The following is a 25,894-nucleotide window of genomic DNA, read 5'->3' as shown; positions in this document are numbered from 1 at the left end:
ATAGCTATAGAAATTGAGGTCCTGGCCGACCCAGCAAAAGGGGAAATGGGACATTATGAAGTTCTCCTTGGAGGGTCTGAGGTTTTCCCGTAAAACGCGGAATTCCCCTATAGGGCTGCACTGAAGGGCTGCAAGCGCTAGACTAGACTTACAGCTCTAGTTTAACTCTTCTCTTCACAAGGTAAGTGCTCTTGAGCAACACCTGCCCCTTTCAGAACCTCAGTTTTCCCATCTGTAACACAGAAGGGAAACGGACCTCAAAGTCTCTACGAACTTTTTCATTTCCATCACGTTCAATTGCTTAACGGTTAGCTGGCCTAATTTTTCTCCGCGCTCTACCGAAGACAGGGGCGGAGAAGGACGTGTCGGGGGTGGAGTTAATTCCGGTAGGCCCCGCCCCTTCTGGCCCCACCCCGCGGGCACCAACCCCCGCCCCAGCCAGTGCACCCTTGACCCCGCCCCCAGCCCGTGCGTCCACCGGAAGTGCCCGCGCGCGGGCAGCTCACTTCCGCCCGGCAGGTGACAGTCGTGGGGCTCGGAGCTGCCGGCGGCACGGACGCACGGGGAGAGCAGGGGGACAAGGCCGCAGACATTTTACTGCCGCGTCGAGCAGCGCCGTGGCTCCGGGAGCCGTTCGGACCTGTGGGTGAGGAAACGGGAAGCCTGACGAGGCCGGAGAAGTGGTGGGGCGGGGAGTCAGGGGTCTGAGGTGAGGGGTTTCTGGGGTCAAAGGTCACGGAGAGGACAGGGAGCTGGAGGGACTAGAGTGGCTTCCCAAGCCAGGACGAGGCAGAAGGGCTGCGGGTTCATTCATTCGCGCCTCCTTGGCCGCCGGCCTGCACCCCAGCCACCCCAAGTCCGCATTCCCTCCCAGGGCGCCCTCCCGGAGAGACTCCTAGACTTAAGCCTGAGGGAGCCTGCGCCTGGCCAGACAGGAAACTTCTCTTTGGGTACTGGTTCCCCCTGCACAGTCACCCCCGTGGCTATCCTGAGGCCTCCTCGTCGTTCAGGGCCTTATCTCTTTGCCAAGGTTCAAAAAGGAAAAAAAGAAAAACTAAGAAATGGCCTGGTGCAGCCTCCTCTGGGGTGGGGTTGGGCTTGGTCTGTCCGTAGGCGCCTCACGGACAAGTTAACTGGGGACACCTGTAATAATGCCAAAAGTACTGATGGAAATGCTAGCTACTGGTTACTGAGCTCCTCCTACTGTGTACCAAGCCCTGTGCTAGGCACTTATAATGCCTCATTTAAGCTTCTCAGCAACCTTTGTGAGGTAGCTACTGTTGTTATCCCCATTTTATCCACGAGGAAACTGAGGCACAGAGAGGTTAAATCACACCTGTAAGGTCAATTGGGTAGTATAGACAAGAGCCAGGGTTCCCACCCAGGCTCTCACGGACCTGTAAGTGCAGAGACAAAGGAGAGGCTGGAGCAAGGTTGGGGTGTAGGGGCTATTTAATATTTTTAGCTACCATTAAATTTGCACCTATATAAAGATGTAGCCTTCTTGCTTCTCGTCTGATCTTCATAAGGAGTATTTGATTCACTTTCTTCAGGATGAAACAGTTCTGTAGGCTATTGCTATAACTGATTACCTTTCAGGGCAAGAGAGGAAGTTTTTCCTGACTATTGAGAACTGTGAGACATAAAACAGGCTGGCCATGAAATGAATTTAAGAATATCCAGGACTTCCCTGGTGGCGCAGTGGTTGGGAATCCACCTGCCAATGCAGGGGACACGGGTTTGAGCCCTGGTCCGGGAAGATCCCACATGCCGCAGAGTAACTAAGCCCATGTGCCACAACTACTGAGCCTGCGCTCTAGAGCCTGTGAGCCACAGCTACTGAGCCCACACACCACAACTACTGAAGCCTACGCACCTAGAGCTCATGTTCCACAACAAGAGAAGCCATGACAATGAGAAGCCCACGCACCTCAACAAAGAGTAGCCCCCACTTGCTGCAACTAGAGAAAGCCTGCACGCAGCCATGAAGACCCAACACAGCCAAAAAACTAACTAAAGAAATTAATTTTTTTAAAAAAAGAAAAAAACAATATCCAGAACCTCTCTTGAGAGTGGTTGAGCTGCATTCTTTTTGGAGTGAAGAGAGGAACCACGTGACCGCTAGGGGATCTTTTGGCCCTGGGTTCTTGAAGAACATTCCCAAGGGAAGGGTCTGTGTCTCTGAGAAAAGTACAGGTCCCATGGCTTCTTGACTGGGGAGCCACATCTTGTCCAGGAGCTGGTAAGGTGATTTCATGGCCAGAGGATGAGGCTTTGTGAGTCTGAGCCTTATTCCTTTGCAGAGACATTCACTTGCTCCAGTTCTGCCTCAGTTTCCCTGATAGCAGCACAGAGCTGCTGATTTCCTACCCACTCCTAGGTATTATAAGCCTTAACGAACCCTTGAGGGTTTCCACATGCTTCTGAAGAAAGCTGTGATATAAATATTACTGTAGTGCCTGTTTTTAAACTCTATGATCTGTTCTCCTAGTTCCATTGAATTCACGGAAACTTAATATTGTCACCTTATCCCCGTCTTTCCAAGGGAGGATTTGAGATGAAGTGACTTGTCACAGATGGTAGGAACATGAGCAGAGCTCAGAGCATCTGGCTCCCTGTCCTGAGTTGAGCCTACCAGGCCTCTTCGACCTCTTAGAGCAGCTTCATGAAGAGTGACTTCACTAGTTTACAAAGACTCAGATCCCTTAGAGGTTGTGTAGAGATTATCTGTTGAGTGTGGTTTGAGCAGAGGCTTTACCTGAGCGACGTGAATATCTTAGAGGTGTGATGGAAAAAGCACTCCTCGACTCCCCATCAGTTAACCCTGGGTTCCAGTCCCAGCTCAGCAGCTTCTTGGTAGTGTGACCTGGAGCCTTCTTTACCTCAGCTCTCAAATAATACCTTCCCCTCCCCACCCCCCCACCACCGAACACTGGCATATGTCGGGGCTGGACAAGGACATTTGTCAGAGCCTGTTGTGGTGGTGGGTGCCTTGACCCTAGGCAGTTGATGCCCACTGGGGGCCTGGTTTTGGGGGTGTTACTTCTATCTGCAGACAGAGACCTTTATGTACACAGGACTTCTCCCATCCTTCTTGTTTCACTTCCTAAAAGTGTTTCAGAAGAAATTCAGTCTGTTGGTCCTCCTGGCTCTGGGCTTGGACTTTCATCTTTTTCTAGTCATCCTTTGAAGCTGTTGTATGTCTTGACTGCTCACTTCCTGAAAACCCCCACGCCTGGCACCAAAGCCTGATGTGCTGATGGTGAGCAAACATTGCTTGGTTATGAGTTTCGCGCTTTGGTGTATTTCTGAAAGCTAAAGGGGCATCTGTTGCTTGTAGGTATTTCTTTTTCTGAACAGGTCTTTTTTTTTTTTTTTTTTGTGGTACGTGGACCTCTCACTGCTGTGGCCTCTCCCATTGCAGAGCACAGGCTCCGGATGCGCAGGCTCAGTGGCCATGGCTCACAGGCTCAGCCGCTCCGCAGCATATGGGATCTTCCCGGACCGGGGCACGAACCCGCGTCCCCTGCATCGGCAGGCGGACTCTCAACCACTGTGCCACCAGGGAAGCCCTGAACAGGTCTTTTTGCCTAAGATAGGTCACTGATAAGTTATCAGAGCACAGGAATGGTTTTTGTGTTCTTCTTCGCTTCACACAGAGAGGAACAAATAACTCCAGAGAGAGAATATTACTTGGGCAAGTGGCGAATCCTTTAAAAAAAAAATTCTGCTTGAATATCCATCAGTGGATCCTCATTGCTCTCAGGCTGAAATTCACATTCCTTAGCGTGGCGGTCAAAGCCTTTTGAGCTCTGACCTCTGCCGGGTTCTCCTGCCTCATCTCTCCTACTACTCACTTCCAGCATCTCCCCAAGTTCCAGTCAAACTCAACTGCTTGCCACTTCTGCCATCCCCAGTTGTTTACCTCTGTGTCTTTGCTTTGTGCTGTTCCCACCTCCTGAGCACCAGTTCCTGTCACACACACCCACTTCTTTGCTAGACCACTACTTGGTGCTTCCCATCTGATCATCTCCTGCACCTTGCAAGCCTGAACTGGTTGTCCTGTGGCATTGATCACAGTGGGTTGTCATTGTCTGTGTACTTGGCTGTCTTCTAAGTAAACAGCTCTTAATCCCTGGAGAGGACTTGTTTTAACTGTCTGTGTCTCCAGCACCTAGTGAAATATCTGGCACATAGTAGGTGCTCAGTAAATGTCTGGTGAATGAATGAATGAATATCACATTGAATTTTTAGGATTCCTTGACTCCTAAGGAATTCAGAGCACTTCCCAGATGATCTCCTGTCCATCATCATGTCACCCCAGGGAGGTAGGGAGAAATCTGCCCAATGGTGGGAATAACTACTCTCGAACTACTGCTACCACCCAGCCAGCCATCAGAGTGCTTCAGGGCCTCCAGAGACCTGGGGGTTGGAGAGCAGCAGGAGGTGCTGGTGGTAACGGCTCTCCCTGTGTAGTAGTAAAAGTGGCTAACATTTATCAAGCACTTGGTGGGCTGGGTACTGCTGAGGGCTTTGCATGTATTCACTTGTTTTAGCCTCACAAACCCCTCAAGTATGTGACATTGTAATTCTCGTTTTGCAGTTGTGGTATGGTTGTGCCTGTTAGGTTGTGTAGACCCCTTGAGAGCCCATGTTGTACCCTCTGTGGCCACCTTTCCTTTCCCAATCCCTTGTTCTTGAATTGTCTCCTGTTATTTAATGGAGCTGAGGAAGGGCTTGGCTATGGTTCTAGCCTCCCAAGCCTCATGCTTTTTGAGTTTTTGGCCTTGGGCTTGACCTCTGACCTCCATTAAGAGGGTCTCCCTGAAGTTGGGAGGCCTTCTCTAGTTAAGGTAACAGTATGGTTGGTTGACTACAGAATGCCCAGAGGTCATCATCAGCCAGGATGCCTTAGTCATTGATCCATTGTCTCCTCTGTGGACTTGAGCTGCAAGATTTGTAGGTTTGGAAGTCAGGTCTCAAAAGCTTTAAAACTGGGACTTCAATGGCAGTCCAGTGGTTAAGACTCCACGCTTCCACTGCAGGGGGTGCGGGTTCAATCCCTGGTATGGGAAATAAGATCCCACAAGCTGTGTGGCGTGGCCAGAAAGTTTAAAAAAAAAAAAAGTTTTAAAACCAGCCCTTCAGTGTTGGTTTTCAGCAGTGAAGACATTTGTTACAGCTGAGCTCTATAGAGGACTAGCCTTAGGTGACATACTCTTTTTTTTTTTTTTTTTTTTTTTTTGCGGTGTGCGGGCCTCTCACTGTTGCGGCCTCTCCCATTGCGGAGCACAGGCTCCGGACGCGCAGGCTCAGTGGCCATGGCTCACAGGCCCAGCCGCTCCGCAGCATGTGGGATCTTCCCGGACCGGGGCACGAACCTGCGTCCCCTGCATCGGCAGGCAGACTCTCAACCACTGCGCCACCAGGGAAGCCTGGATGACATACTTTTTATCACACCCTAATTGCTTTTAGGGTCCTAAGCATATTTAGAGTAGAATGACAAAATTTCATTATAGCAAGCTATTGAGTCTTTTCTGTGGTTTTCACTCTTTGATCTCTAAGGGCTGGGTGGCTGGATGTTGAGACACTGAGGACAGAGCCTTCATATGCCCAACATTCATTTATTCGTTTGTTCGTTCCTTCATTCATTCAGTATTTATTGAGCCCTGCTGTGCCCCTGGCACTGGGCTAAATGTGGTGACAGGTAAACAAGCCAGACAGTTTCTGCCCTTGGATTGCTTACCACATTCTAGTGGGGGAGAGAGACAAAGAAGAAATAGAAAACAAATGTTATAATTAGAAAAACAGATAAATCATGAGGGAAATGAGGCAGAGCAGCTCACCCCTGTTAAAATGTAAGCCAGATCTCAGGACTCTTGCTTAAAACCCTCCAGTGGCACTCAGCTTATTCAGAGTAAAAGCCAGAGTCCTTACCTTGACCTGTAAGGCCCCCTCCATTCTCTGACCTCATAACCCACTGCCCCCCTCACAGCTCACTCTGTTCAAGCCACATCACTTCCCTGCTGTTCCTCAAACAGGCCAGGCATACTCCCACCTTTGCACTATTTTTTATGCCTGGAAGGCTCTTCCCCAGGCAGTGTCACCTCTCAAGGAGGCCTTTTGTGGCCACCCTGGTTAAATTTCAACCTCCCACTCGTCCTCCCCCACACTCCCTATCCTCCTTCCCTGCTTTCTTTTTCTCCATAGCATTTATCACTGTCTGAGATACTATATATGTTACTTATTTATCTTGCTTGTAGTTCCTGTCTGCCATTAGGATGTAAGTTCTATGAAGGGAAAGGTTTTTGTCTGTTTAATTCACTGCTTCATCCCCAGCATATAAACCTATTTATGGCTCAGTAAATATGTGAATAGGAGTACTGGGCTATGAGGACAGAAAAATACCTACTTAGTGCGTGCAAGGATGGTATCTTTGAAGTGATGTCACCTAAGCTGAGATTTGAAGGATAAATCTAGAAGCTGGAGAGATAATCCAGGCAGAAGGATCAGCAAGTATGAAGGCAGTGAAGAGCTTGTCAACTAGAGGAACACAGAAGGCTGTGGGCCTGGAGGGTTATAGGCGGAAGGAAGGGCCTAGCTGAGCTCACATCATAGCCTGTGTCAGAACCCCCTCTGCACACCTCCCCCAGTAATTTGTTTCCCCACTTCCTGCAGCTCTGGTCACCCTGAGCTGATGCCCAGGGCTGGGGATAGTGATCTGATGGTGATCTGAAGGAAGTGGCCTGAACATTTCTCCCATTGGAGATGTTGCCACCTGACCGTCTACCCTTTGCCCTTTCTTCTCTCTCTTATCATTTATCTACTTACCTTCCATTTACTGTCTGTAAAATGGGCTAGGGTGTTTGGCATTCTCAATTTCAAAATAGCTTGACAACCAGAACAGATGTAGCTCTGACCCTGGCAAACACCATGAAATCAACATTGGGAAGCTGCTCTCTAGCTGAGGTTGGTTTACAAAACATGAAATTTCCCTAAGAGGAGGATTGAGCACCAGTCATTTGAATATTTACTGAGCCCCTACTACTTGCCAGGTACCAGTCTAGGAGCTAGGAATACAGTAGGGAACAAAATGAACAAAATCCTTGTCCTTATGGAATTTCATTATGGAGGGGAAAAAAATAGATAAGTGTTTTATCCTATGTTGGTGATAAGTACTTAGAGGAAAAAACAGAAAGAGGAAAGAAGGATAGGAAGTGTGGGGGATTTGTTGGGGGTGTGTACAGTTTTAAATAAAGTGGTTGGAGAAGACCTCAGTGAGAAGGTGACATTTGAGCCAAGACATGAAAGAGGTGAGGGATACATACACTACCAAATGTAAAATAGATACCTAGTGGGAAGCAACTGCATAGCACAGGGAGATCAGCTCGGTGCTTTGTGACCACGTAGAGGGGTGGGATAGGGAGGGTAGGATAAGGAGGGTGGGAGGGAGACGCAAGAGGGAGGAGATATGGGGATATATGCATATGTGTAGCTGATTCACTTTGTTATAAAGCAGAAACTAACACACTATTGTAAAGCAATTATACTCCAATAAAGATATTAAAAAAAAAGAGGTGAGGGACTGGGGTGGGGGGGAGGAAAGAAATAGGTGCGGGAGATTAAGAGGTACAAACTTCCAGTTACAACATAAATGAGTCACAGGTATGAAATGTACAGCGTGGAGAATATAGTCCATAACTATGTAATATCTGTATGGTGACATATCATAACTAGACTTACAGTGGTGATAACTTGGAAATATGTATAAATATCGAATCACTATGTTGTGTAAAAGGAACTAACATAGTGTTGTAGGTCAATTATACTTTAAAAAACAAACAAACTTACAGAGAAAGAGATAAGATTTGTGGTTACCAGAGGTGGGAGTTGGGGGAAGGGGAATTGAATGAAGGCAGTCAAAAGGTACAAGCTCCCAGTTAAAAGATACATAAGTATTAGGAATGTAATGCACAACATGATAAGTATAATTAACACTGCTGTATGTTGTGTATGAAAGTTGTTGAGAGTAAACTTAGATTTCTCATCACAAGGAAAACATTTTTTTTCTGTTTTATTTTGTATTTATATGAGATGATGGATGTTCACTAAACTTACTGTGATAATCATTTCATGATGTATGAAAGTCAAATCATTATGCTGTACACCTTAAACTTATACAGTGCTGTATGTCAATTATATCTCAATAAAACTGGAGGGGGGAAAAAAGATGAGGAGCTGAGCCATGAGACTTTATAGAGAAAGAGCCTCCTTGGCAAAGTGAACAGCATGTGCAAAGGCCCTGGGGTTGAAACATGCCTGTTGTGTTCCAGGATCAGCAAAGAGGCCCGTATGGCTGGAACTGAGGGAGTGATGGGGAGAACAGTGGAAGAAGAGTTTGAAAGAGATAATGACAGGGAGGGTGTGTGTGTGAGAGACAGAAGCGGGTATGCATCTCATAGGGCTTTGTGGGCCATGAGGCCATGGTAGGGACTTTGGCTTTTACTCTGAGTGAGACAGGGAACCATTGGGAGATTTTGAGCAGAGGGGTGCCATTGTGTGATTTAGACTGTCATAGGACCATTCTGGCTGTTGCCGGGATGGGCTGTCAGGTGCAGTGTGGAAGCAGCTTTGGTAGCAATCTCAGTGGGAGGGGATGATGGCCTGGGGCCAGGTGGTAGTGATAGAGCTGGTGAGAAGCCCCCTTCGTGGACTCGGAATTCATTTTGAGGTTAGGCCCGACAGGAATTACTGATGGATTAGATGTATGATATGAGAGAGAGTGTGTTATCAAGGGTAACTGAGGTTTTGGGCCTGAGAACCTGTCAAAGATGGTTTGGGTAATAACTGGATAATGAAGACTGCAGGATGAGTCAGTTGGGGGATAGGAGGAAGCAAGTGGCAGTTTTTATCCTTTTAAGTTTGAGCTGCCTGTTAGCCATATAGACATTCCAGTGATATCAGGCAATTTGAATATATGAGCTGGGAGTTCAGAGGAGAGGTTGGGCCTGGGGATGTAAAGTTGTGAGTTGTCAGCACATAGATGGTACTTAAAGGCATGACACTGGATGAAGCAAGCAGCTGGAGGAGGGAAGAGGGCCTCTGGGAAAGGGCAGAGGAACCAGGCCTGAGCCCTGGGTCACTCCAGGTGTTGAAGGAGAGGGAGAGGAGGAGGAACAAAGGAGACTAGACAGTGGGGTAGAAGGGAAAGTGGAGAGCATGACATCCTGTAATCCAAGGGAAGAAAATGTTTCAAGGAGGATGGAGTGATCAGTAGCATCAAATGCTTGTTAGCATGAGACTTGTCATAAGATCACTGCGTCTTCTGCTGGCAGGGTCCAACTCACCCTGGCATCCAAGGCTGTCTTTGAATCTCATCCTTCCCTGACTAACCTCATCTGCTCCTTTCCCTGCCATGATCTTGCCTTCAGCCAAGCAGGGGTCTCACAGACTCCTAAATATGTGTGCTTGTTTTGGCCTTGGATATGTCACTCCTCTCTCAGCATCTCTAACTCCTCATTTTTAAATAGGTTACTGGAGAATTAAATGACACAGGGGCTCTAAATTACTTAGCACAGAACCTGTGCCCCAGCCAGTGTTTGTGTTTGTTTAGTTATTCTCAATTCACTCCCTGTTATGTGGTCATCTTGTGGGTCTTCTCCATGTCACCTTCGCCCCACCCTTTCCAAATCCGACACATATTTTCATGTCCAGCCAAGCCCCTTTTAATCCAAGAGGGCTTCCTTTGATGCTCCACTCATCTCAAAGTCTCCTCCTCAGAGCTTTGGTGGCAGTTATCTGGAGGGCACGATTACTCTGCTGTTCCCCTGAAGTCCTTCACCTGCCCTCTGAATCTGTAGGAGCCATCAGGAAAAGATTGTTCTTTGTCTGCTGTGTGTGAGCTCCTGTGTGCGGCGCAGTTGCAGGCTTGGAGCTGATGGTGCTCCACACTGTTAAACATGCTATATCCAAAATGTGACAGATTTTCAGAAAGTGTTCCCAATGTATAGGCGGGAAAACTGAGGTCTCAGGAGCCTAGTTCTTTAGTCTTTGGCCTCTGTTTCCTCATCTTCATTGATTTAAGGATTGTTCAGAAGAAGCCCCTATTATTTCGTTTATTTATTTATTTTTGGCTATGTTGGGTCTTCATTGCTGTGCCCAGGCTTTCTCTAGTTGCGGCGAGCGGGGGCTACTCTTCATTGCAGTACGCAGGCTTCTCATTGCAGTGGCTTCTCTTGCTGCAGAGCAGGACTCTAGGAATGTGGGCTTGAGTAGTTATGGCTCACGGGCTCCAGAGCGCAGGCTCAGTAGTTGTGGCGCACAGGCATAGTTGCTCCATGGCATGTGGGATCTTCCCAGACCAGGGTGCGAACCTGTGTCCCTTGCATTGGCAGGCAGATTCTTAACCAATGCGCCACCAGGGAAGTCCTTGTTATTTCGTTTTTAAGGAACTTTTCCTTGGCAGCAGATCTTTCCATGCATTACTGCTTGTAGATTAGTCGAGAACTGGCCCTTGATGCTAGAATTCAGTCCTAGAGACTCAGTGCTGATAGAAGAACGTTTGCATGTACCATTTGCCTGCCTTTAGTTCCTTTTCATTTTGAGACTTTAATTGCTAGTGGGTCTCAGAAGATTGACTTTGACTAGTCAGTTTTCCTCCAAATCCCAGGAGACCCATAACTGGGTGATCTCATCCAGACAGGCTTTCACTAGGCACATTACCAAGCTTGACATCCCTGCTGTCCAAACTGGATGGGCTGGCCCTAAAATAACCTGTAATTCAACCTTCGAGGGACTCGGCAGGGATGTGTGGCAACATACTTCACATACCATTTAGCCTAGAGTGTGTGTGTTTCTGCCAGGGTTTCATCAGAGAGGAGGAGCTGCCTCACTGGACACAGTGAGATGTGTGTGACCTCATTATGGAGCAGGAGTAGAGTGTGTCGGCGCTACCATTTTCTAGCTGTGTGACTCCAGACAAATGCCTTGACCTCTCTGGGCTTCGGTTTCCTTATATGAAACTTGGGATATTATCAATACCTTCTTCACAGATTACTGTAAAGCTGTTTACGTAGTTTCTGGCCCATAGCACATATCCATCTGTCATTACCACTTCCATCGCCACCTTTGTTTCAATTCTTGTGCCAAGCCCAAAGGAGAATACAGTATTTTCTCATAGTAATTGAACTGGCTTGAAAGAGCCTATCTGAGTTTGGTGACCACATTGTCTCAGAGAGAAAGTCTGAAATCTGGTTTCTCTACTGCTGACTCACCTTTTTTTTTTTTTTTTTTCTCACTCTTGTGGCCTCTCCTGTTGCGCAGGTTCAGTGGCCATGGCTCACGGGCCCAGCCGCTCTGCGGCATGTGGGATCTTCCCGGACCGGGGCAGGAACCCGTGTCCCCTGCATCAGCAGGTGGACTCTCAACCACTGCACCACCAGGGAAGCCCCTGACTCACCTTTTAATCTTCAAGGTGGCCTTACCTGTTTACCTGTCTGTAATGTGAACTTGAGTACTGACTTGTGAGGACCTTTTCCTTTTTTTTTTTTTTCAATTTATTTATTTTATTTTTCTCTGTGTTGGTTCTTCATTGCTGTGCGCGGGCTTTCTCTAGTTGCGGCGAGCGGGGGCTACTCTTCATTGTGGTGTGCAAGCTTCTCATTGAGGTCTTCTTGTTGTGGAGCACAGGCTCTAGGCACATGGGCTTCAGTAGTTGCGGCACGCAGGCTCAGTTGTTGTGGCTCGCGGGCTCTAGAACGCAGGCTCAGTAGTTGTGGCACATGGGCTTAGTTGCTCCACAGCATGTGGGATCTTCCTGGACCAGGACTCGAACCCATGTCCCCTGCATTGGCAGGTGGATTCTTAACCACTGCGCCACCAGGGAAGTCCCCCTAGCTTAGTCTTGACTGTCCTTGAGCAGGTTTCTGAAAGCTATTCATCAGGCAAGGGTTTAACAGTAAAATTCAGCACTGAAGTTGGAAGCCACCAACACAGACTTTTAAGGATCAGTTTTCCCTGCCCGGATATCCTTGAATTCAGAGATGGGTCTTGGGAGCTGGATCAGACCTTGTCAGATGTCTTTCTCCCCGTTTCGCTTCCTCAACTTCTCTGGCTGGTCTCACTACACCGATAGTCTCCCTGGTTCCATCACTGGATGCCGATGGCGTGCAGTCCACTGTGCTGGTGCTGCCAACTTCATGCTTCTTGTCCGACTGCAGAGTATGGGCTGCTCTGACATGAACCACTGCCCTGAGACTAGAAAAGTCCTCCCCTGGCCATTGGCTGGCCATTTGGGGAATTGCTTGGCTTGTTACTGTTTTCCCTTCTACTGAAGACCTAATGAGGTTTGCTGGCCCTGGCTGCATTCTGAATTTGTTTTCTTTTTTGTCCCCTTGGAAACATTTTCTGTCGTGCTCTGTGAATGATCATGCTCCATATTCTCTTGTTTGATACCCAGGAAGAACACTCTGGTGAGGAAGTGGATTCCACCTCTAGCAAGGAATCATAGAACATGAGATGCAGGAGGGATCTTGTCCTTTAAACTTTGTCTTCAAACTTTTTTCTGTGGAACTATGGGGTGTCTGAAGGGCCCCTGGTGAGGAGGGGGAAAAGTGGGCATAGTGAAATGAGTCAGGCTCTGGGCCCTCACCGTTACTTCAATCAGAGCAGTTCCACTTTTATTTTAAACAATTTAGAAATGGGGTGATGGGGGGTGGGGCTTGAAAAGCCATTGATGTGGTTGAATTCTCTTGTTTGACAATTGGAGAAAGGAAGGCCCAGAGATGGGGGGTATTTGCCCAGGGTCACACAGCTGTTGGTAGCAAAGCTAGAATTCCTGGCAGCCATCTTGGCATTGGATCAGCCGTGCCATGTTTGTGGAAAGTTAGCTGCAAAGCCTCATGTTCCCGGTTTGCCCAGTTGTCGCTGTCTGGCACTCATCAGGGAGTCCTATTGTTTTGATCTATTATGGGCCCTTGGTTTTCTAGCTTCTCTGGGAACCTGTCCTTTCATTTTGTCAGCAAACATTTGGTGAACTCCTGGAATATGTCAGACATTGTGCCAGTCACTGGGTTGACAGCATTAAACAGGAAAGATCCTAAATTAGAGTTGTGAGGAGGGCTATGGAGAAGTCCACAGTATGATTGACTCAAATGTCGAGGAGGCTTCTGCCCCTCTGGGTCTGGAGAGGGGTCCTCTGGGGCAATGGTGTTTGAGCAAAGACTGAAGGAGGAGCCCGGGGGTGGGGATAGTGTTTTGAATTAGATGCACCATTGTTTTCTAAACTGCATTATGTTTAAAAGAGATGATACATGCATAGGATATAAAATTCCCAAGATAAAGGTAAGCGATGAAGGGTCAGTCTCTTACCCCAACCATTGGTAATCCAGCTTCCTTTCTTGAGGCAACCACTGTCCACTTTTCTTATTTACCCTTTCAAGGATAGTCCATGCATTTGCAAACACTTGGTATTTATGTTTTATTAATATTTTAATTTTTAATAGAAATGGTAGTATACTACATATAGTTTTTCATCTTGCTTTTTTTCACTTAATATCTTAGAGAGTGTTACATACAAGTACATGTAGAACTGCCTCATTCTTTTTCATGATTGCACAGTATTCCCCATGTCTGTATGTAGTGCCGTAATTTTTTTTTTTAACATCTTTATTGGGGTATAATTGCTTTACAATGGTGTGTTAGTTTCTGCTTTATGACAAAGTGAATCAGTTATACATATACATATGTTCCCATATCTCTTCCCTCTTGCGTCTCCCTCCCTCCCACCCTCCCTATCCCACCCCTCCAGGCGGTCACAAAGCACTGAGCTGATCTCGCTGTGCTATGCGGCTGCTTCCCACTAGCTATCTACCTTACATTTGTTAGTGTATATATGTCCATGCCTCTCTCTCGCCTTGTCAGAGCTCACCCTTCCCCCTCCCCATATCCTCAAGTCCGTTCTCCAGTAGGTCTGTGTCTTTATTCCTGTCTTACCCCTAGGTTCTTCATGACATTTTTTTTCTTAAATTCCATATATATGTGTTAGCATATGGTATTTGTCTTTCTCTTTCTGACTTACTTCACTCTGTATGACAGACTCTAGGTCTATCCACTTCATTACAAATAGCTCAATTTCGTTTCTTTTTTAAACCAGTCAGTCCTCTGTGGGAGGACATTTAAGGTGTTTACAGTGTTTTGCTATTATAAAGGATGCCACATGAGTAACTGTATCTACATAGTTTTATACATATAGAAGAAACTCCTGGAAGCAGAATTACTAGGTCAGTGGGTAAGTACCTTTGCAATTTTGGTAGCTGCTGTTGCCAAATTACTATAGAGGTTGTAGCAATTTAGACTCTCACTAGCATCGTATGAGGGTATCTATTTCCCCACATCAACACCAACAAGGAGTGTTAGCAGACTTCTGGGCCTTTACCAATCCAATAGCTGATGGATGGTATTTCATTGTAATTTCCATTTCTCTTACAAGTAAGCCTAAATCGTTGTATTTCATTTTCTATGAATGGGTCACATCCTTCGCCATTCTCTTTGTAGTCACTTTTTATGTATTAAGGAAAATAAGCTTTTGTGATGTGATGCAACATTTTTTGTGTGTGTGTTTCTTTTGTTTTGTACGCCATTTGGTTTTTATTGGTTTTGGCCATGCAGGAAAACTTGATTTTTATATAATTGAATTCATAGGTCTTTTAAGACTTCTTGATTTTATGTCATACTCAGAAAGGCTTTATTTCCTTTGGATTATACAGTGCTCTATTTTTCTTCTCCAGCATTGGGTTCTACTTTGTTATTTTTTTAAAATAATTAATGTTTGTTTAATTTACACCAAGTGAAATGCTCAGCTCTTACGTGTACAGTTTGGCCAGTATCTGCATCAAAATACAGATCATTTCCGTCACCCCTAGAGTTCTTTCACCCACGCATAAATCAGTCCTTCCCACCTAGAAGCATCCACTGATCAGACTTCTGTCACTATAGGTTAATTTTGCCTCTTCTGCTTATTCTAGAATTTCATATTTACGATGTTTATGTTTGCAGTTGTCAGTGTCTTTCATTCTCACATTATCCCGTCAGTGGTAAATTCCCCATTTTTTTTTTGATTTATTTTTTTATTTATCTTTGGCTGCTTTGGGTCTTCGTTGCTGTGCATGGGCTTTCTCTAGTTGTGGCAGGCTGGGGCTACTCTTCATTGCCGTGCGAGGGTTTCTTATTGCAGTGGCTTCTCTTGTTGTGGAGCACGGACTCTAGGCGCACGGGCTTCAGTATTTGCGGCTCGCGGGCTCTAGAGTGCAGGCTCAGTAGTTGTGGCGCACGGGCTTAGTTGCTCCGCGGCATGTGGGATCTTCCTGGACCAGGGCTCAAACCCTTGCCCCCTGCGTTGGCAGGTGGATTCTTAACCACTGCGCCACCAGGGAAGTCCCTGAGTTCCCCATTTTTAAGAGATGAAGTTGAATTGTAGAGATGAAGTAAACTGTAACCTCAGCTCAGTATTCTTCAGTTAATTATTATTAGCAAGTTTGAGACCTTGGAGAAAAGTTGAAATATATTCAATATTTTCTTTTTTAAAAAATTAATTAATTAATTTATTGATCTTGGTTGTGTTGGGTCTTCGTTGCTGCGTGCGGGCTTTCTCCAGTTGCGGCAAGCAAGGGCCACTCCTCGTTGCTGTGCACAGGCCTCTCACTGCGGTGGCCTCTCCCATTGCGGAGCACGGGCTCCAGGCACACGGGCCTCAGTAGTTGTGGCATGTGGGCTCAGTAGTTGTGGTGCACGGGCTCTAGAGCGCCAGCTCAGTAGTTGTAGCGCACAGGCTCAGTTTCTCTGCAGCATGTGGGATCCTCCTGGACCAGGGATCGAACCCATGTCCCCTTCATTGGCAGGCATATTCCTAACCACTGCGCCACCAGGGAAGTCCCTCAATATTTTCTCAAAAAAAAATTTTTTTTTTTTTTTTGTGGCGCTATGCGGCATGCGGGATCCTAGTTCCCCAGCCGGGGATCTAACCCATGCCTTCTGCACTGGAAGCATGGAGTCTTAACCACTGGACCACCAGGGAAGTCCCTTAATGTGTTTTTTAATAGATTTAAATTCATTTTGTTAGCTTAAAACACAGAAAGATATTTTTAATCTCCTGGTCATAAAATTACATTTAGATTTGTGATGACGCAAAAATTTTAAAAGTGTTGAGGACTTTTTTTCTTAAACCCAACCCTAACTCCAGTTGCTAAAATTCAGTCTTTAGCTGACAATATTTTTTGTGAGTTTTTTTCCTTTCCTTTTCTTCCTAGGGCCTCATTTTTCCACTCTTAAATTACATCTTTGTCCCTGGCCAGTACGTCAGTGATTCTCACCAAGGACTTCTTTATAATTCTAGAAAACGTAGGAGAAAACTACTCTGTTTCAGGCCTTATTACTCAGTTCATTTCTTTACACCTAGTGACAAGGGAAGCAGCCCTTGTCAATAGGATTTAAAACCAAGAAAAAAGTGAGATTAACAGGAACTGGCCCTGGGATTGTGGCATCAGAGTCATCTACTGAGAATGGATGTGGGGAGGGAGGACAGAGGTGGGGACAGCAGCAGTGTCTCCTCCAAAGACAAACTGGTCCCAGGTGTGCCCCGCTTTGAATTTGGACAGTGCCATCCCCTTTAGGCATTCCTTGGCCTGTAAATACTGAAACTGAGGGGTATCCCAGCATAGAATGCTGTATCCTTAGCAGAAGTGACTCATCACATTGGCCAGAGCAGCTTCTGAAACAAAAATTCCCTCCAATTATTGCTTTTTTTAATGCGCTCTGCCACTTCCAAAGATGGAATCCAAACCCTAAGCTTTTTCTTGCCTAAATTGGCTGCTTGCTTTCAATTGTGGCTCATGTACATGGTCAGAGTCTTGGCCCCTGTGGCCTCCATTAGCAGGGATACAATGCATAGCAACAGCTGAGAGCAGGGCCAAGAAAAGCACCAGTCTTTCCTGTGGCATCTGCAAGTCTGAGCTCAAAGTCTGACTGAACTGTAGGGTTTTTTCCATTCCTGCAGAGAGAATGAAAAATCTCTCTTGCGCTGATACCCTAGGCAACTGCGGTGAAAGAACATGCGGAGGTAGCCACCCTCAGTAGATCCACATGGTGCTGGTGATCTTTCATGGTGAGGTGAGGTTTTTTCATCGGTGCTCTGGGGTGGCTTTGCAAAAGCATTTTCATTTCTCTCCATCTTCTCCTTCCTCCTCTACCTTAATTTCCTGTATGTGAAACAACTTCAGAGGGATACAATTTCTGCATCAGCAGTCCCACTGGGCCCTCTGCAGAGGGATATGCGAAATAGATACTGCGGAGGAAAGAGGCCACCAGCGCCAGCCGTCACATGGGATGGCGGTTTAAGTTTGTGAGTAGTTGCTTAGCACCTGTAAAAGGAAGAGTGTCATCAAAAGCTCCAGCTGTAGGGGCATCAGCAGCTGTGGTGGCTTCACTAGCTGACCCTGCAGCTCTCTTGCTTTTTTTAATCCCCCAAAGAGAAATTTTCCCACCCTTTCTCCATCTGGGTGGTTGCATCCAACACAGATCTGCCAGGCTGTGTTCTGGGAATTCAGGGCCCTTGGATGTTGTGTTGTGCCTGCAGATGAGGGGAACACCTGTGACACCCTCCTCTACCAGAGAAGGAAGAATTTCTGGGCAGCGCTGAAGTTGGACATCTAAGGTAGTTTTTGCTTTATTCACTTTGATTTCCTTCTAGATTTAACGTTGGAGGGGTTTGTACGTTACTTTCTGTGATTTTTTGGCCTGTGATTTTTAGCCCCTCTTGCCTTCATTGATCCCTCTTCTTCAACTAAATTTAACCTTGGGAAACCCAAGGTACTCTCCTATTCTGGATACCTCTGGTTATGCTCTCAGGCCTGTGACTTCTGAAGCCATACAGCCTTTTATTGTGTGACAGACGTGCCATTGCCTTCTTTACCTGCTCATTCTCAGAGCTCCACAAAGAACCTCTAGGTTGGTGAGGTTTCTCTGAGAAAATGGCTTTCTCTGTGCTCAAAATGAAATTATTTTTAATGTATGTAAACTCCGGTAGGAAACAAATGCTTATATAGTTACCTCACAGCTGTCGGAGAGCAGGCTGAGGGTTCCTGGGCTTTTCAGTGGCTACTTTTCATTTCTTTCAACAACTATTGACTGAACCCTGGCCACGCTTGTGTGGAGGATGGATGCAGCTGTGGACCAGGCCGACTTGGGTCCTTGCCTTTGTGGATCTGTTTGCAGCCCTGACTCCCGCTGCTGAGACTGGCAGTTAGTGGCCCCACAGTGGCACTGGCATCAGCAGACACGGGTCTCTTCTGGTCTTTCCCACAGCTCCCACAGAAAAGTGCCATCATCCCTTTTCAACCTGACAAAGCAAAAGGAATGTGGAATTGTGTCTTTTTCTTTATACTTTTGTCAGTGAAGCCTTTATTCCTTTATCCTAATGGGATCCACAAAGGCTTTAAGGCAGCCCTGAGGCAGTACTTATCGGTTCCCTGTTGGTTACTGAAACAAAACCTATGGGCAGGTGTCTCAGTTGGGAAACAGCCCTGTTGCCATCCTGCCATAAATACAGGCTTAAACTGGAAAAATACAGTTGGGCTGCAGGGGAGCTGTGTTGCCATTGTTTCCAGAGATTTTTTATAAAATAAATTTATTTATTTTATTTATTTATTTTTGGCTGTGTTGGGTCTTCGTTGCTGCGTATGGGCTTTCTCTAGGTGCAGAGGGGGGGCTACTCTTTGTTGCAGTGCATGGGCTTCTCATTGCGGTGGCTTTTCTTGTGGAGCATGGGCTCTAGGCGCACGGGCTTCATTAGTTGTGGCCAATGGGCTCTATAGCTCAGGCTCAGTAGTAGTGGTGCACTGGTTTAGTTGCTCCGCGGCATGTGGGATCTTCCCGGACCAGGGTTTGAACCCATGTCCCCTGCGTTGGCAGGTGGATTCTTAACCACTGCGCCACCAGGGAAGTCCCTCCAGAGACTTTTGAGATGTTCCTTGACTCCACATCCATCGCAAGAGTAACCTTAATCTCCCCCTACTGATAGCAATGAATTGAAAGAAGATATTAATGGTTTACATGTTTGAGTCTCTTCTATAGAGGCAACAGAAGGGACCAAGTGAGTGAGTTTTCTCCATGCAAATGTCTGTTCTTTGGGTTGTGTGGTTTTATGTACCATGTGAAACTATAGGTAGGACTGGAAGTTGAAAGTCTCATGGCTTTTTGGACTGAGTCCTTAAGCCACTCTCAGGGTTCTGTCCTTTCTCTCAGATGGGGAAGCAGAATTCCCTCCTCTCTAGAGCACAGGTCCTGAGCTCAGATGGACCTGAAATTGTCTCCCAGTCCAGCCATTTACAAGCCATGTGACCTTGGGCAAGTTACTTAACATCCCTGAGCCTCAGTTTCCTCATCTAAAAAGGGGGTAAAAGCAATTACTTTATTGGTAGAATTAAATGAGATAATGTTTGTAAAGCTTTAATAGGGGTTCAGTAAATGATAGCTTCTTAATAAATGTTAGAACAACCCCTGAAGCCTCTGCCATGCATCCAGGGTACTTGGCTCCTGTGTAGCTTCTTATATCTCTCATCTGTTGACCAAGAATAACTATTGAAGTTACATCGTAAATGCTCAGCAAATTGTTGAATGAATGAGAGGGCCTTGGTACTTTCTTTGCCCTGTTGCCTTAGACCAGTACTTCACAGTGTGAGTTTTACCCTAGGAGGTGTCCTGAGAGGTGCTTTGAGAAAACTGACCAGTCAGATTTGGGGAGTGCTGTAGAGTCTGCAGTGTGTAGTTTCTAGCCCTCTCTAGAGATGAATAGTGCCTATCACTGTTTAGAGAAGCTTGGAAAAGTTGGGTAGAGAAGAAATCTCTCTAGCTTTTTAACCTTGGCGTTTTCCAAGCTCCTTTGACTATATAGGCAATGATAGCGATAGTACTTCCATGAGGCTGTGATGAGGCTTCAGTGAGTTCACATGTGAGAAGCACTTAGTGCTGGGCAGAGTGAGCACCACAGAGGGGCTGCTGTAACCATGATTGTTCAGTGCTTTTTAATCTGTGGACTCTTCCAAAGTATTGAGCCATTCCCTACCGATGGACATTTAAGTTATTTCCAGTGGTATATTGTTATGGACAGTGCTGCAGGATATAAAACCCTTTTATCCTGTGCAGATATTTCTGTGGGAGAGATTCCTAGAAGTAAAATCCCTGGGTCAAAGAATACGCACATTTTAAAATTTGATAGATCCTTCGGAATTACCCTCCAAAATCTAATCAGCCATTATCTAACAGTTCATTTGCCCAGTAAAGAGATGAGAAGCTATCTCCCCTCATCAGGCATGCACTGGATCCCTCTCCCCTCTTGTGAAATGAAGAATGGAACATAAGGGCAAGTTACCTCTTTTCTGTCTTGCAGAGTCTGGCCACAGATAAGGGACCAAAATGACGGACTCAAAATATTTCACCACAACCAAGAAAGGTACTGTTTGTTTCATTGTGGGGTCTTTTGTTTTGTTTTTTTTTTTTTTTTGGCTGCCTTTGGTATTCATTGCTGCACACGGGCTTTCTCTAGTTGCAGCAGGTGGGGGCTACTTTTCATTGCAGTGCACGGGCTTCTCATTGCAGTGGCTTCTCTTGTTGCAGAGCACGGCCTCTAGGCGTGTGGGCTTCAGTAGTCATGGCACGCGGGCTCAGTAGTTGTGGCTCGCCGGCTCTAGAATGCAGGCTCAGTAGTTGTGGTGCACGGGCTTAGCTGCTCTGTGGCATGTGGGATCTTTCCGGACCAGGGCTCAAACCCGTGTCCCCTGCATTGGCAGGCGGATTCTTAACCACTGCGCCAGCAGGGACATCCCCATTGTGGGGTCTTATCCTCTTCTTTCCTTGCCCGACCCTTCTGCTTGCTCCCTGTGGTAGTGGGGGGTTGAGGGCGTGTGGAGGCCTGGAAGCAAGTGGCAAGAATCACTGAGAGCATTTTGAACCTTGTGGATCTGGAAATTTGAACTGCGGATGGTGTAAGAAGTATGACTACCTTCAGAATTCCAGAAGGAAAAAGCATTAGCTCCACGTATAGAAAAAAGCCCTCTTTTGTTCCCTATGGCTTTAAATTGTGAAAAATGACGCCCCACCGCCCAGAGGAAAGAAAGCACACAATCCTGTCAGCAACTGCACAGTGGTATCTGTGCATGTTTGGTCCTTATCGTTGGGCACATGTTTTACGTGGTTGAAGTCAGAGTTTATATCCTGTTTTTCATCTAGCATTATCATAAACGTTTCCCCACAGTTCTGAAGACTCAGTCTGTTGAGTTGCTGCATCAAAATTTGCTAAGCTAGTCTTGTATTGTTTGGGTATTACAGTTGATTTTGCTTTTCGGGAAATGGAGTTGGTTGTAGTGGCTGACAAATGTGCTTTAACCCTGTAAGCAATCTTTCTGGCTGGCCCTTCCTTCCTCCTTCCTTCCCTCCAAGTGAGATTAACACTCGCCTGCTGACCAGATGAGGAGAGTTTGTTGTTGGGTCAGCTGAGCCAGGACCTGCAGTCCCCTCATCAGGTGGTTCATTTCTCAGTCCAGCCAGTTTTCCTGTGTCTCTTCCATGTGCAGTGGAGGAGACAAATGGAGTCTCTGACCTGGCTTTGCTTGCCCTTGGGCAGAGAGGACAGTTTATTTATTTATTTATCTATTTATTTTAATTTAAAAAATTTTTTATTTATTTATTTTTGGCTGTGTTGGGTCTTCGTTGCTGCACGCAGGCTTTCTCTAGTTGTGGCGAGCAGGGACTCCTCTTCGTTGTGGTGTGCGGGCTTCTCATTGTGGTGGTTTCTCTTGTTGTGGAGCACGGGCTCTAGGCGCATGGGCTTCAGTAGTTGTGACGAGCGGACTCTAGAGTGCAGGCTCAGTAGTTGTGGCGCACGGGCTTAGTTGTTCCGCAGCCTGTGGGATCTTCGCGGACCAGGGATCAAACCTGTGTCCCCTGCATTGGCAGGCAGATTCTTATCCAGTGCGCCACCAGGGAAGCCTGAGAGGACAGTTTATTAAGTAGTGATCACTCTAAAGGGCAGTGGGTGCTGTGATAAGGGAGGGGCGGGGCCCGTGGGAGGGTTGGGGTGGAGCTAGACAGATAAAATGGGGTGGAGTGAGTGCTGTCCCAGGTCCATCAGGGAAAGGAAAGCCTAGGCACAAGTTACTGAAGAGTGTGATGGAAGAAAGGTTGGAGAGGTTTGTGGTGCCTGGCGAGCCAGGTCAAAGTGGGTGAACAGTGCCGAGTAAACTGAGGTGTCAGTAGTGGGGTTTTTTTTATGGGTTTTCTTTTGAGGAGAATGTCTAGAGAAATATCTGGGACCAAATTTGACATCATTGATGGTTTTAGGCAGGGGGAGGTCAGAGGCAGATTCTAATCAAGGATCGAAGTGGGTGAGGCTGTGGAGAGGCAGGGAGATCAGAACCACAGTTCGCATGAGAGATGATGCTGCCTGAGCTGGGGAGGAAGGCAGGGGTGTTGGGGATAGAATTGGATGCCTCGTATGTGATTGAGGAGGTAGGCTTGGTAACTGGTTGGATTTGGGGCACATTATAGGAAGGAGGCATTTCTGAAGCAGGCAGATCCCGGGATCACCTCACTAGCCTTCTTGGGGCCAAGGTGACTCGGGCCTAGATCCATCAGTTGACTGCCAGTTGTACTGAATCTGGCCAAACACCTCAAACAAAGCAGGGGCAGCCCAGCAGCAAGGCCCAGGGTCAGTCACATGGTCTGTTGGATCTCATAGCAGGGACACAGCCCCCTTAGTCCCTTGGAGGAGAAGGGCGTGTGTTCCTTCAGCTCTCCAGAGCCTTGGATTTGAACTGCAAGGTCTGCAGATTCCTTCTGGCTCTGTTGAGCAATATCCTCAATGTGGCCTTGCCCGGGCTGTACTGCATGATTGTTCTTAATTAACCTGCTTACTGTCTGTCATCTCAAGTCTTTGCTGAACACCACATTGTTCAGTCATTAAAAAAATTTTTTAAAAAAGAACAAAACAAACAACAACAACAAAAAAGAACAACAAAAAAACCCTGTTAGTTTTCTTTTTTTCACTGTAAATCCATCTAGAACTTCTCCTAGTACTTCCCCCCACATGATAGTTTCCGCTTCACCCCCAACCCAAGTAACTTGAGAGGGAAGCCCGGGACTCTCCTACAAAAGAGGGAGCCAAGACAGAGGTTCACGTGGTAAATTAGTAATAATAGTGACCACGTTTAATGCAGGCCACTGAGTGCCAGGCACTGAGCTGAGCGTTTTGCATCTGTTACATGAGAAGAGTCAAGGCCCCAGGCAAGGCAGAGAGTACAGACAAGGAAATGGTTTCAGAGAAGCAGGGTGAATGTCCTGGGTCGGCCAGAGCACATGGGCTTTGGAGCTGGCAGACCTGGTTTTGAATCTTAGCCTTCCTCCTCATGGCTGTGTCCTTGGGCAAGTTCCTGAACCTCTTCTGGCCTCCATTTGCTCATCTGCAAAATGCGGGCAAGTGTGGAGTTGTTGTGAGGATGCAATGAGAAAAGGTGTGGGAAGAAGTTAGGGAGGTGCCTGGCTTAGAGAAAGGCTCAGGAAAGGCTGGCTGCAGCTGGTTTAAGGGCAGGAGGTCTGTCTCACTCCAGCATCTGCCCTCTTAACCTGTTATTGGGGTTATCAGGCCCCTGACTACCTCTCCATGGCAGGGCCCTGAACAGTCCTACTTCCTTGTTTGCTTTTTCCAGATCATCAAGTTCTTAAGAACAGTTTATTAAATGCTAGAGCCCTCGTGGGACAGCTGAATTCCCATTTTCAGAGCCGAGCAACCACTTGTGGATCAGGAAGTGAAACCCTGAGTGAGCTCTTTTAACTTGAAGCGCTAGGAAAACAGGAAAAGCCTGAGCAAATCCTGCCCTTTTCCCTCAAACCTTATGTCCCCAGGTTCCATCCCACACTGCTTTGAGGGCTTTGGGTGTGGGTGGCTGAGGAGAGCTTTGCTTCCCTCGGCATGTTTTTAGCCATCTGGCTGAGCAGGACCTGGCAGCAAATTTTTTGTCTCCCTCAGAACCTCTGTAGCTTCCATGGCTCGTCTCCCCTCGATCTGACGTGATCTCCAACCTTCCTTCCTGATAATTCAGTTGTTTCTGCCTGCCCACCCAGGGCCAGGGCCTGAAGCTGCCTTCAGCGGGCAGCACAGAGTGTCTTCCCTGCCTCCCTTCCATTCTTTTGGAAGTTGGGGACTGGGAAGCGCCCCTTGGCAGAGTGGAAATGGATCACTCATGCTGCCTCCTTTTTTAGGGGAGATCTTCGAGCTGAAGGCAGAACTGAACAGTGACAAGAAGGAGAAGAAGAAGGAGGCGGTGAAGAAAGTGATTGCGTCCATGACCGTGGGCAAAGATGTCAGGTGTGCAGGGGTAGGCTGGCTGGCAGCTGGAGGCAGCTGACAGAGGGAAGCTTTTGAGCTTGGGTCCAGTTCGATCCCTCCTTTAAGATATCCCTAGGGACCCATGTCTCCCCTGGTGTAGCTCCCTTCGCAGATCTTTCCAAATAGAAGGTTTTGTTTGCAGAGGGGTCATGTGCTCAGATGTTGATGGGGTCAGGCAGTAATGGAGCAAGTGAAGTGGGCTAGGTCGAAAAGGGAACAGGCAATGCAGTGGATGTGCTGTGAGCCCTGTCAGGAACTCCAGAGGATGCTGCCTGCTGGGGAAAATGACCCCAGTGGGACCAGGTCTTTAAAAAGAACGGGGAATCTGGATTTTTCATTTTAAATCTCCTTGTTTTAGATTGCCAGATGAGGGAATTCCCTGGCAGTCCAATGGTTAAGACTTGGCGCTTTCACTGCTGTAGCCCCAGGTTCAATCCCTGGTCGGGGAACTAAGATCCCACAAGCCATGTGGTGCGGCAAAAAAAAAAAAAAAAAATTGCCAGATAATACTAAACAAACAAATAAACACTGTGCAAGTAAAACACACCTGCATGTTGGGCTTGTTAAATTTGTTGTCAGTTTGCATCCCCTGGTGTGCATCTGTTGCCAGAGCACATCACATGTAGAATTGTGGCCACTCCTTTGCTCACACATCTCCCCAGCCTGGAACGTCCCTTCCCCTTGTCCATTTACACTGCTGCCTCCCTCATCATGCCGGCTGACTACCCTGAACACGCAGCATTTGCTGTGTTCCTGTCGCCTGGCACTAATTGTAGACTGTCCTCTTCTTATGTATACTTGTGCTTACCTGCCCACCACATTGTTGAGTCCCCAAGGACAGGAGCTGGGTTCTGTGACAACTTAACACTTGCACAGTGTTTGAGAGTCAGCAAAACGCTTTTAAATATTTTCCTAGCAATTCCCATACTGTAGGTAAGGATATTTTTCCTGCCAAAGAAACCAGAAACGATGACTGCCCCATGGTCACGTGGTTAATGGAGGAACTGGACTCATGCTCAGCCCTTCTGAAATCCAGACCCAGGGTGCTTTCCCCCATTCCCTCTCCTTTGGGCCCTTTTGGTGCCCAGTCCTGTGCCTCATAGGCCTGGGTGCTGACGTGGAGCAGCTCCCCATCTGGATCCCTCAGCAGGAACCCACAGCTCTGGACTTCTCCATGGATTTCCCTGTCCCATTGCCATGCTCATCAAGGGGCCTCCTGACAGCGCACAGTAGAAACAGCTCTGCAGAGAAACCTGCTGAGGACACAGTGGCAAAGGAATCAGGTGTCTGCTGGAAAACTGGGCCTCCTTCCAAGACAGATTCTTCCCAGGACAAAGCTGCTTTCCTTCAACTAGAACACCCCTGTCACAGAGGAGGCACCCCTGTCATCTCAAATGAGCTTGTTTTGCTGATGTGACGGGCCCAAAAGAGCAAGTCAGGCCTCTCAGCTCCCCCCTTTCC

The 25,894-nt window shown here is 47.1% G+C and overlaps 1 protein-coding gene across 4 annotated transcripts in view; it reads left to right on the top strand.

The window, feature by feature from the left end:
* Positions 1–514: 514 nt before the first annotated feature.
* The window catches only part of AP1B1 (adaptor related protein complex 1 subunit beta 1), a 52,411-nt gene continuing 27,031 nt past the window's right edge, over positions 515–25,894 (top strand). For 2 of the 4 annotated variants that reach the window (XM_082667804.1, XM_082667801.1), the window contains exons 1-3: positions 515–646; positions 20,441–20,503; positions 24,307–24,412. In XM_082667804.1, the coding sequence (XP_082523930.1) occupies positions 20,467–20,503; positions 24,307–24,412 (143 nt within the window). In that variant the 5' untranslated portion in view covers positions 515–646; positions 20,441–20,466. Of the gene's footprint in view, positions 647–17,108; positions 17,164–17,629; positions 17,708–20,440; positions 20,504–24,306; positions 24,413–25,894 lie in introns of those variants that run through there. The other 2 variants (XM_082667802.1, XM_082667803.1) reach the window with 2 other exon arrangements.

This window comes from Grampus griseus, assembly GCF_964374135.1.
Source record: "Grampus griseus genome assembly, chromosome: 12".
NCBI lineage: Eukaryota > Metazoa > Chordata > Mammalia > Artiodactyla > Delphinidae > Grampus > Grampus griseus.
The sequence above is the reverse complement of the archived record's forward strand: the minus strand, read 5'-3'. Positions and strand labels throughout refer to the sequence as shown.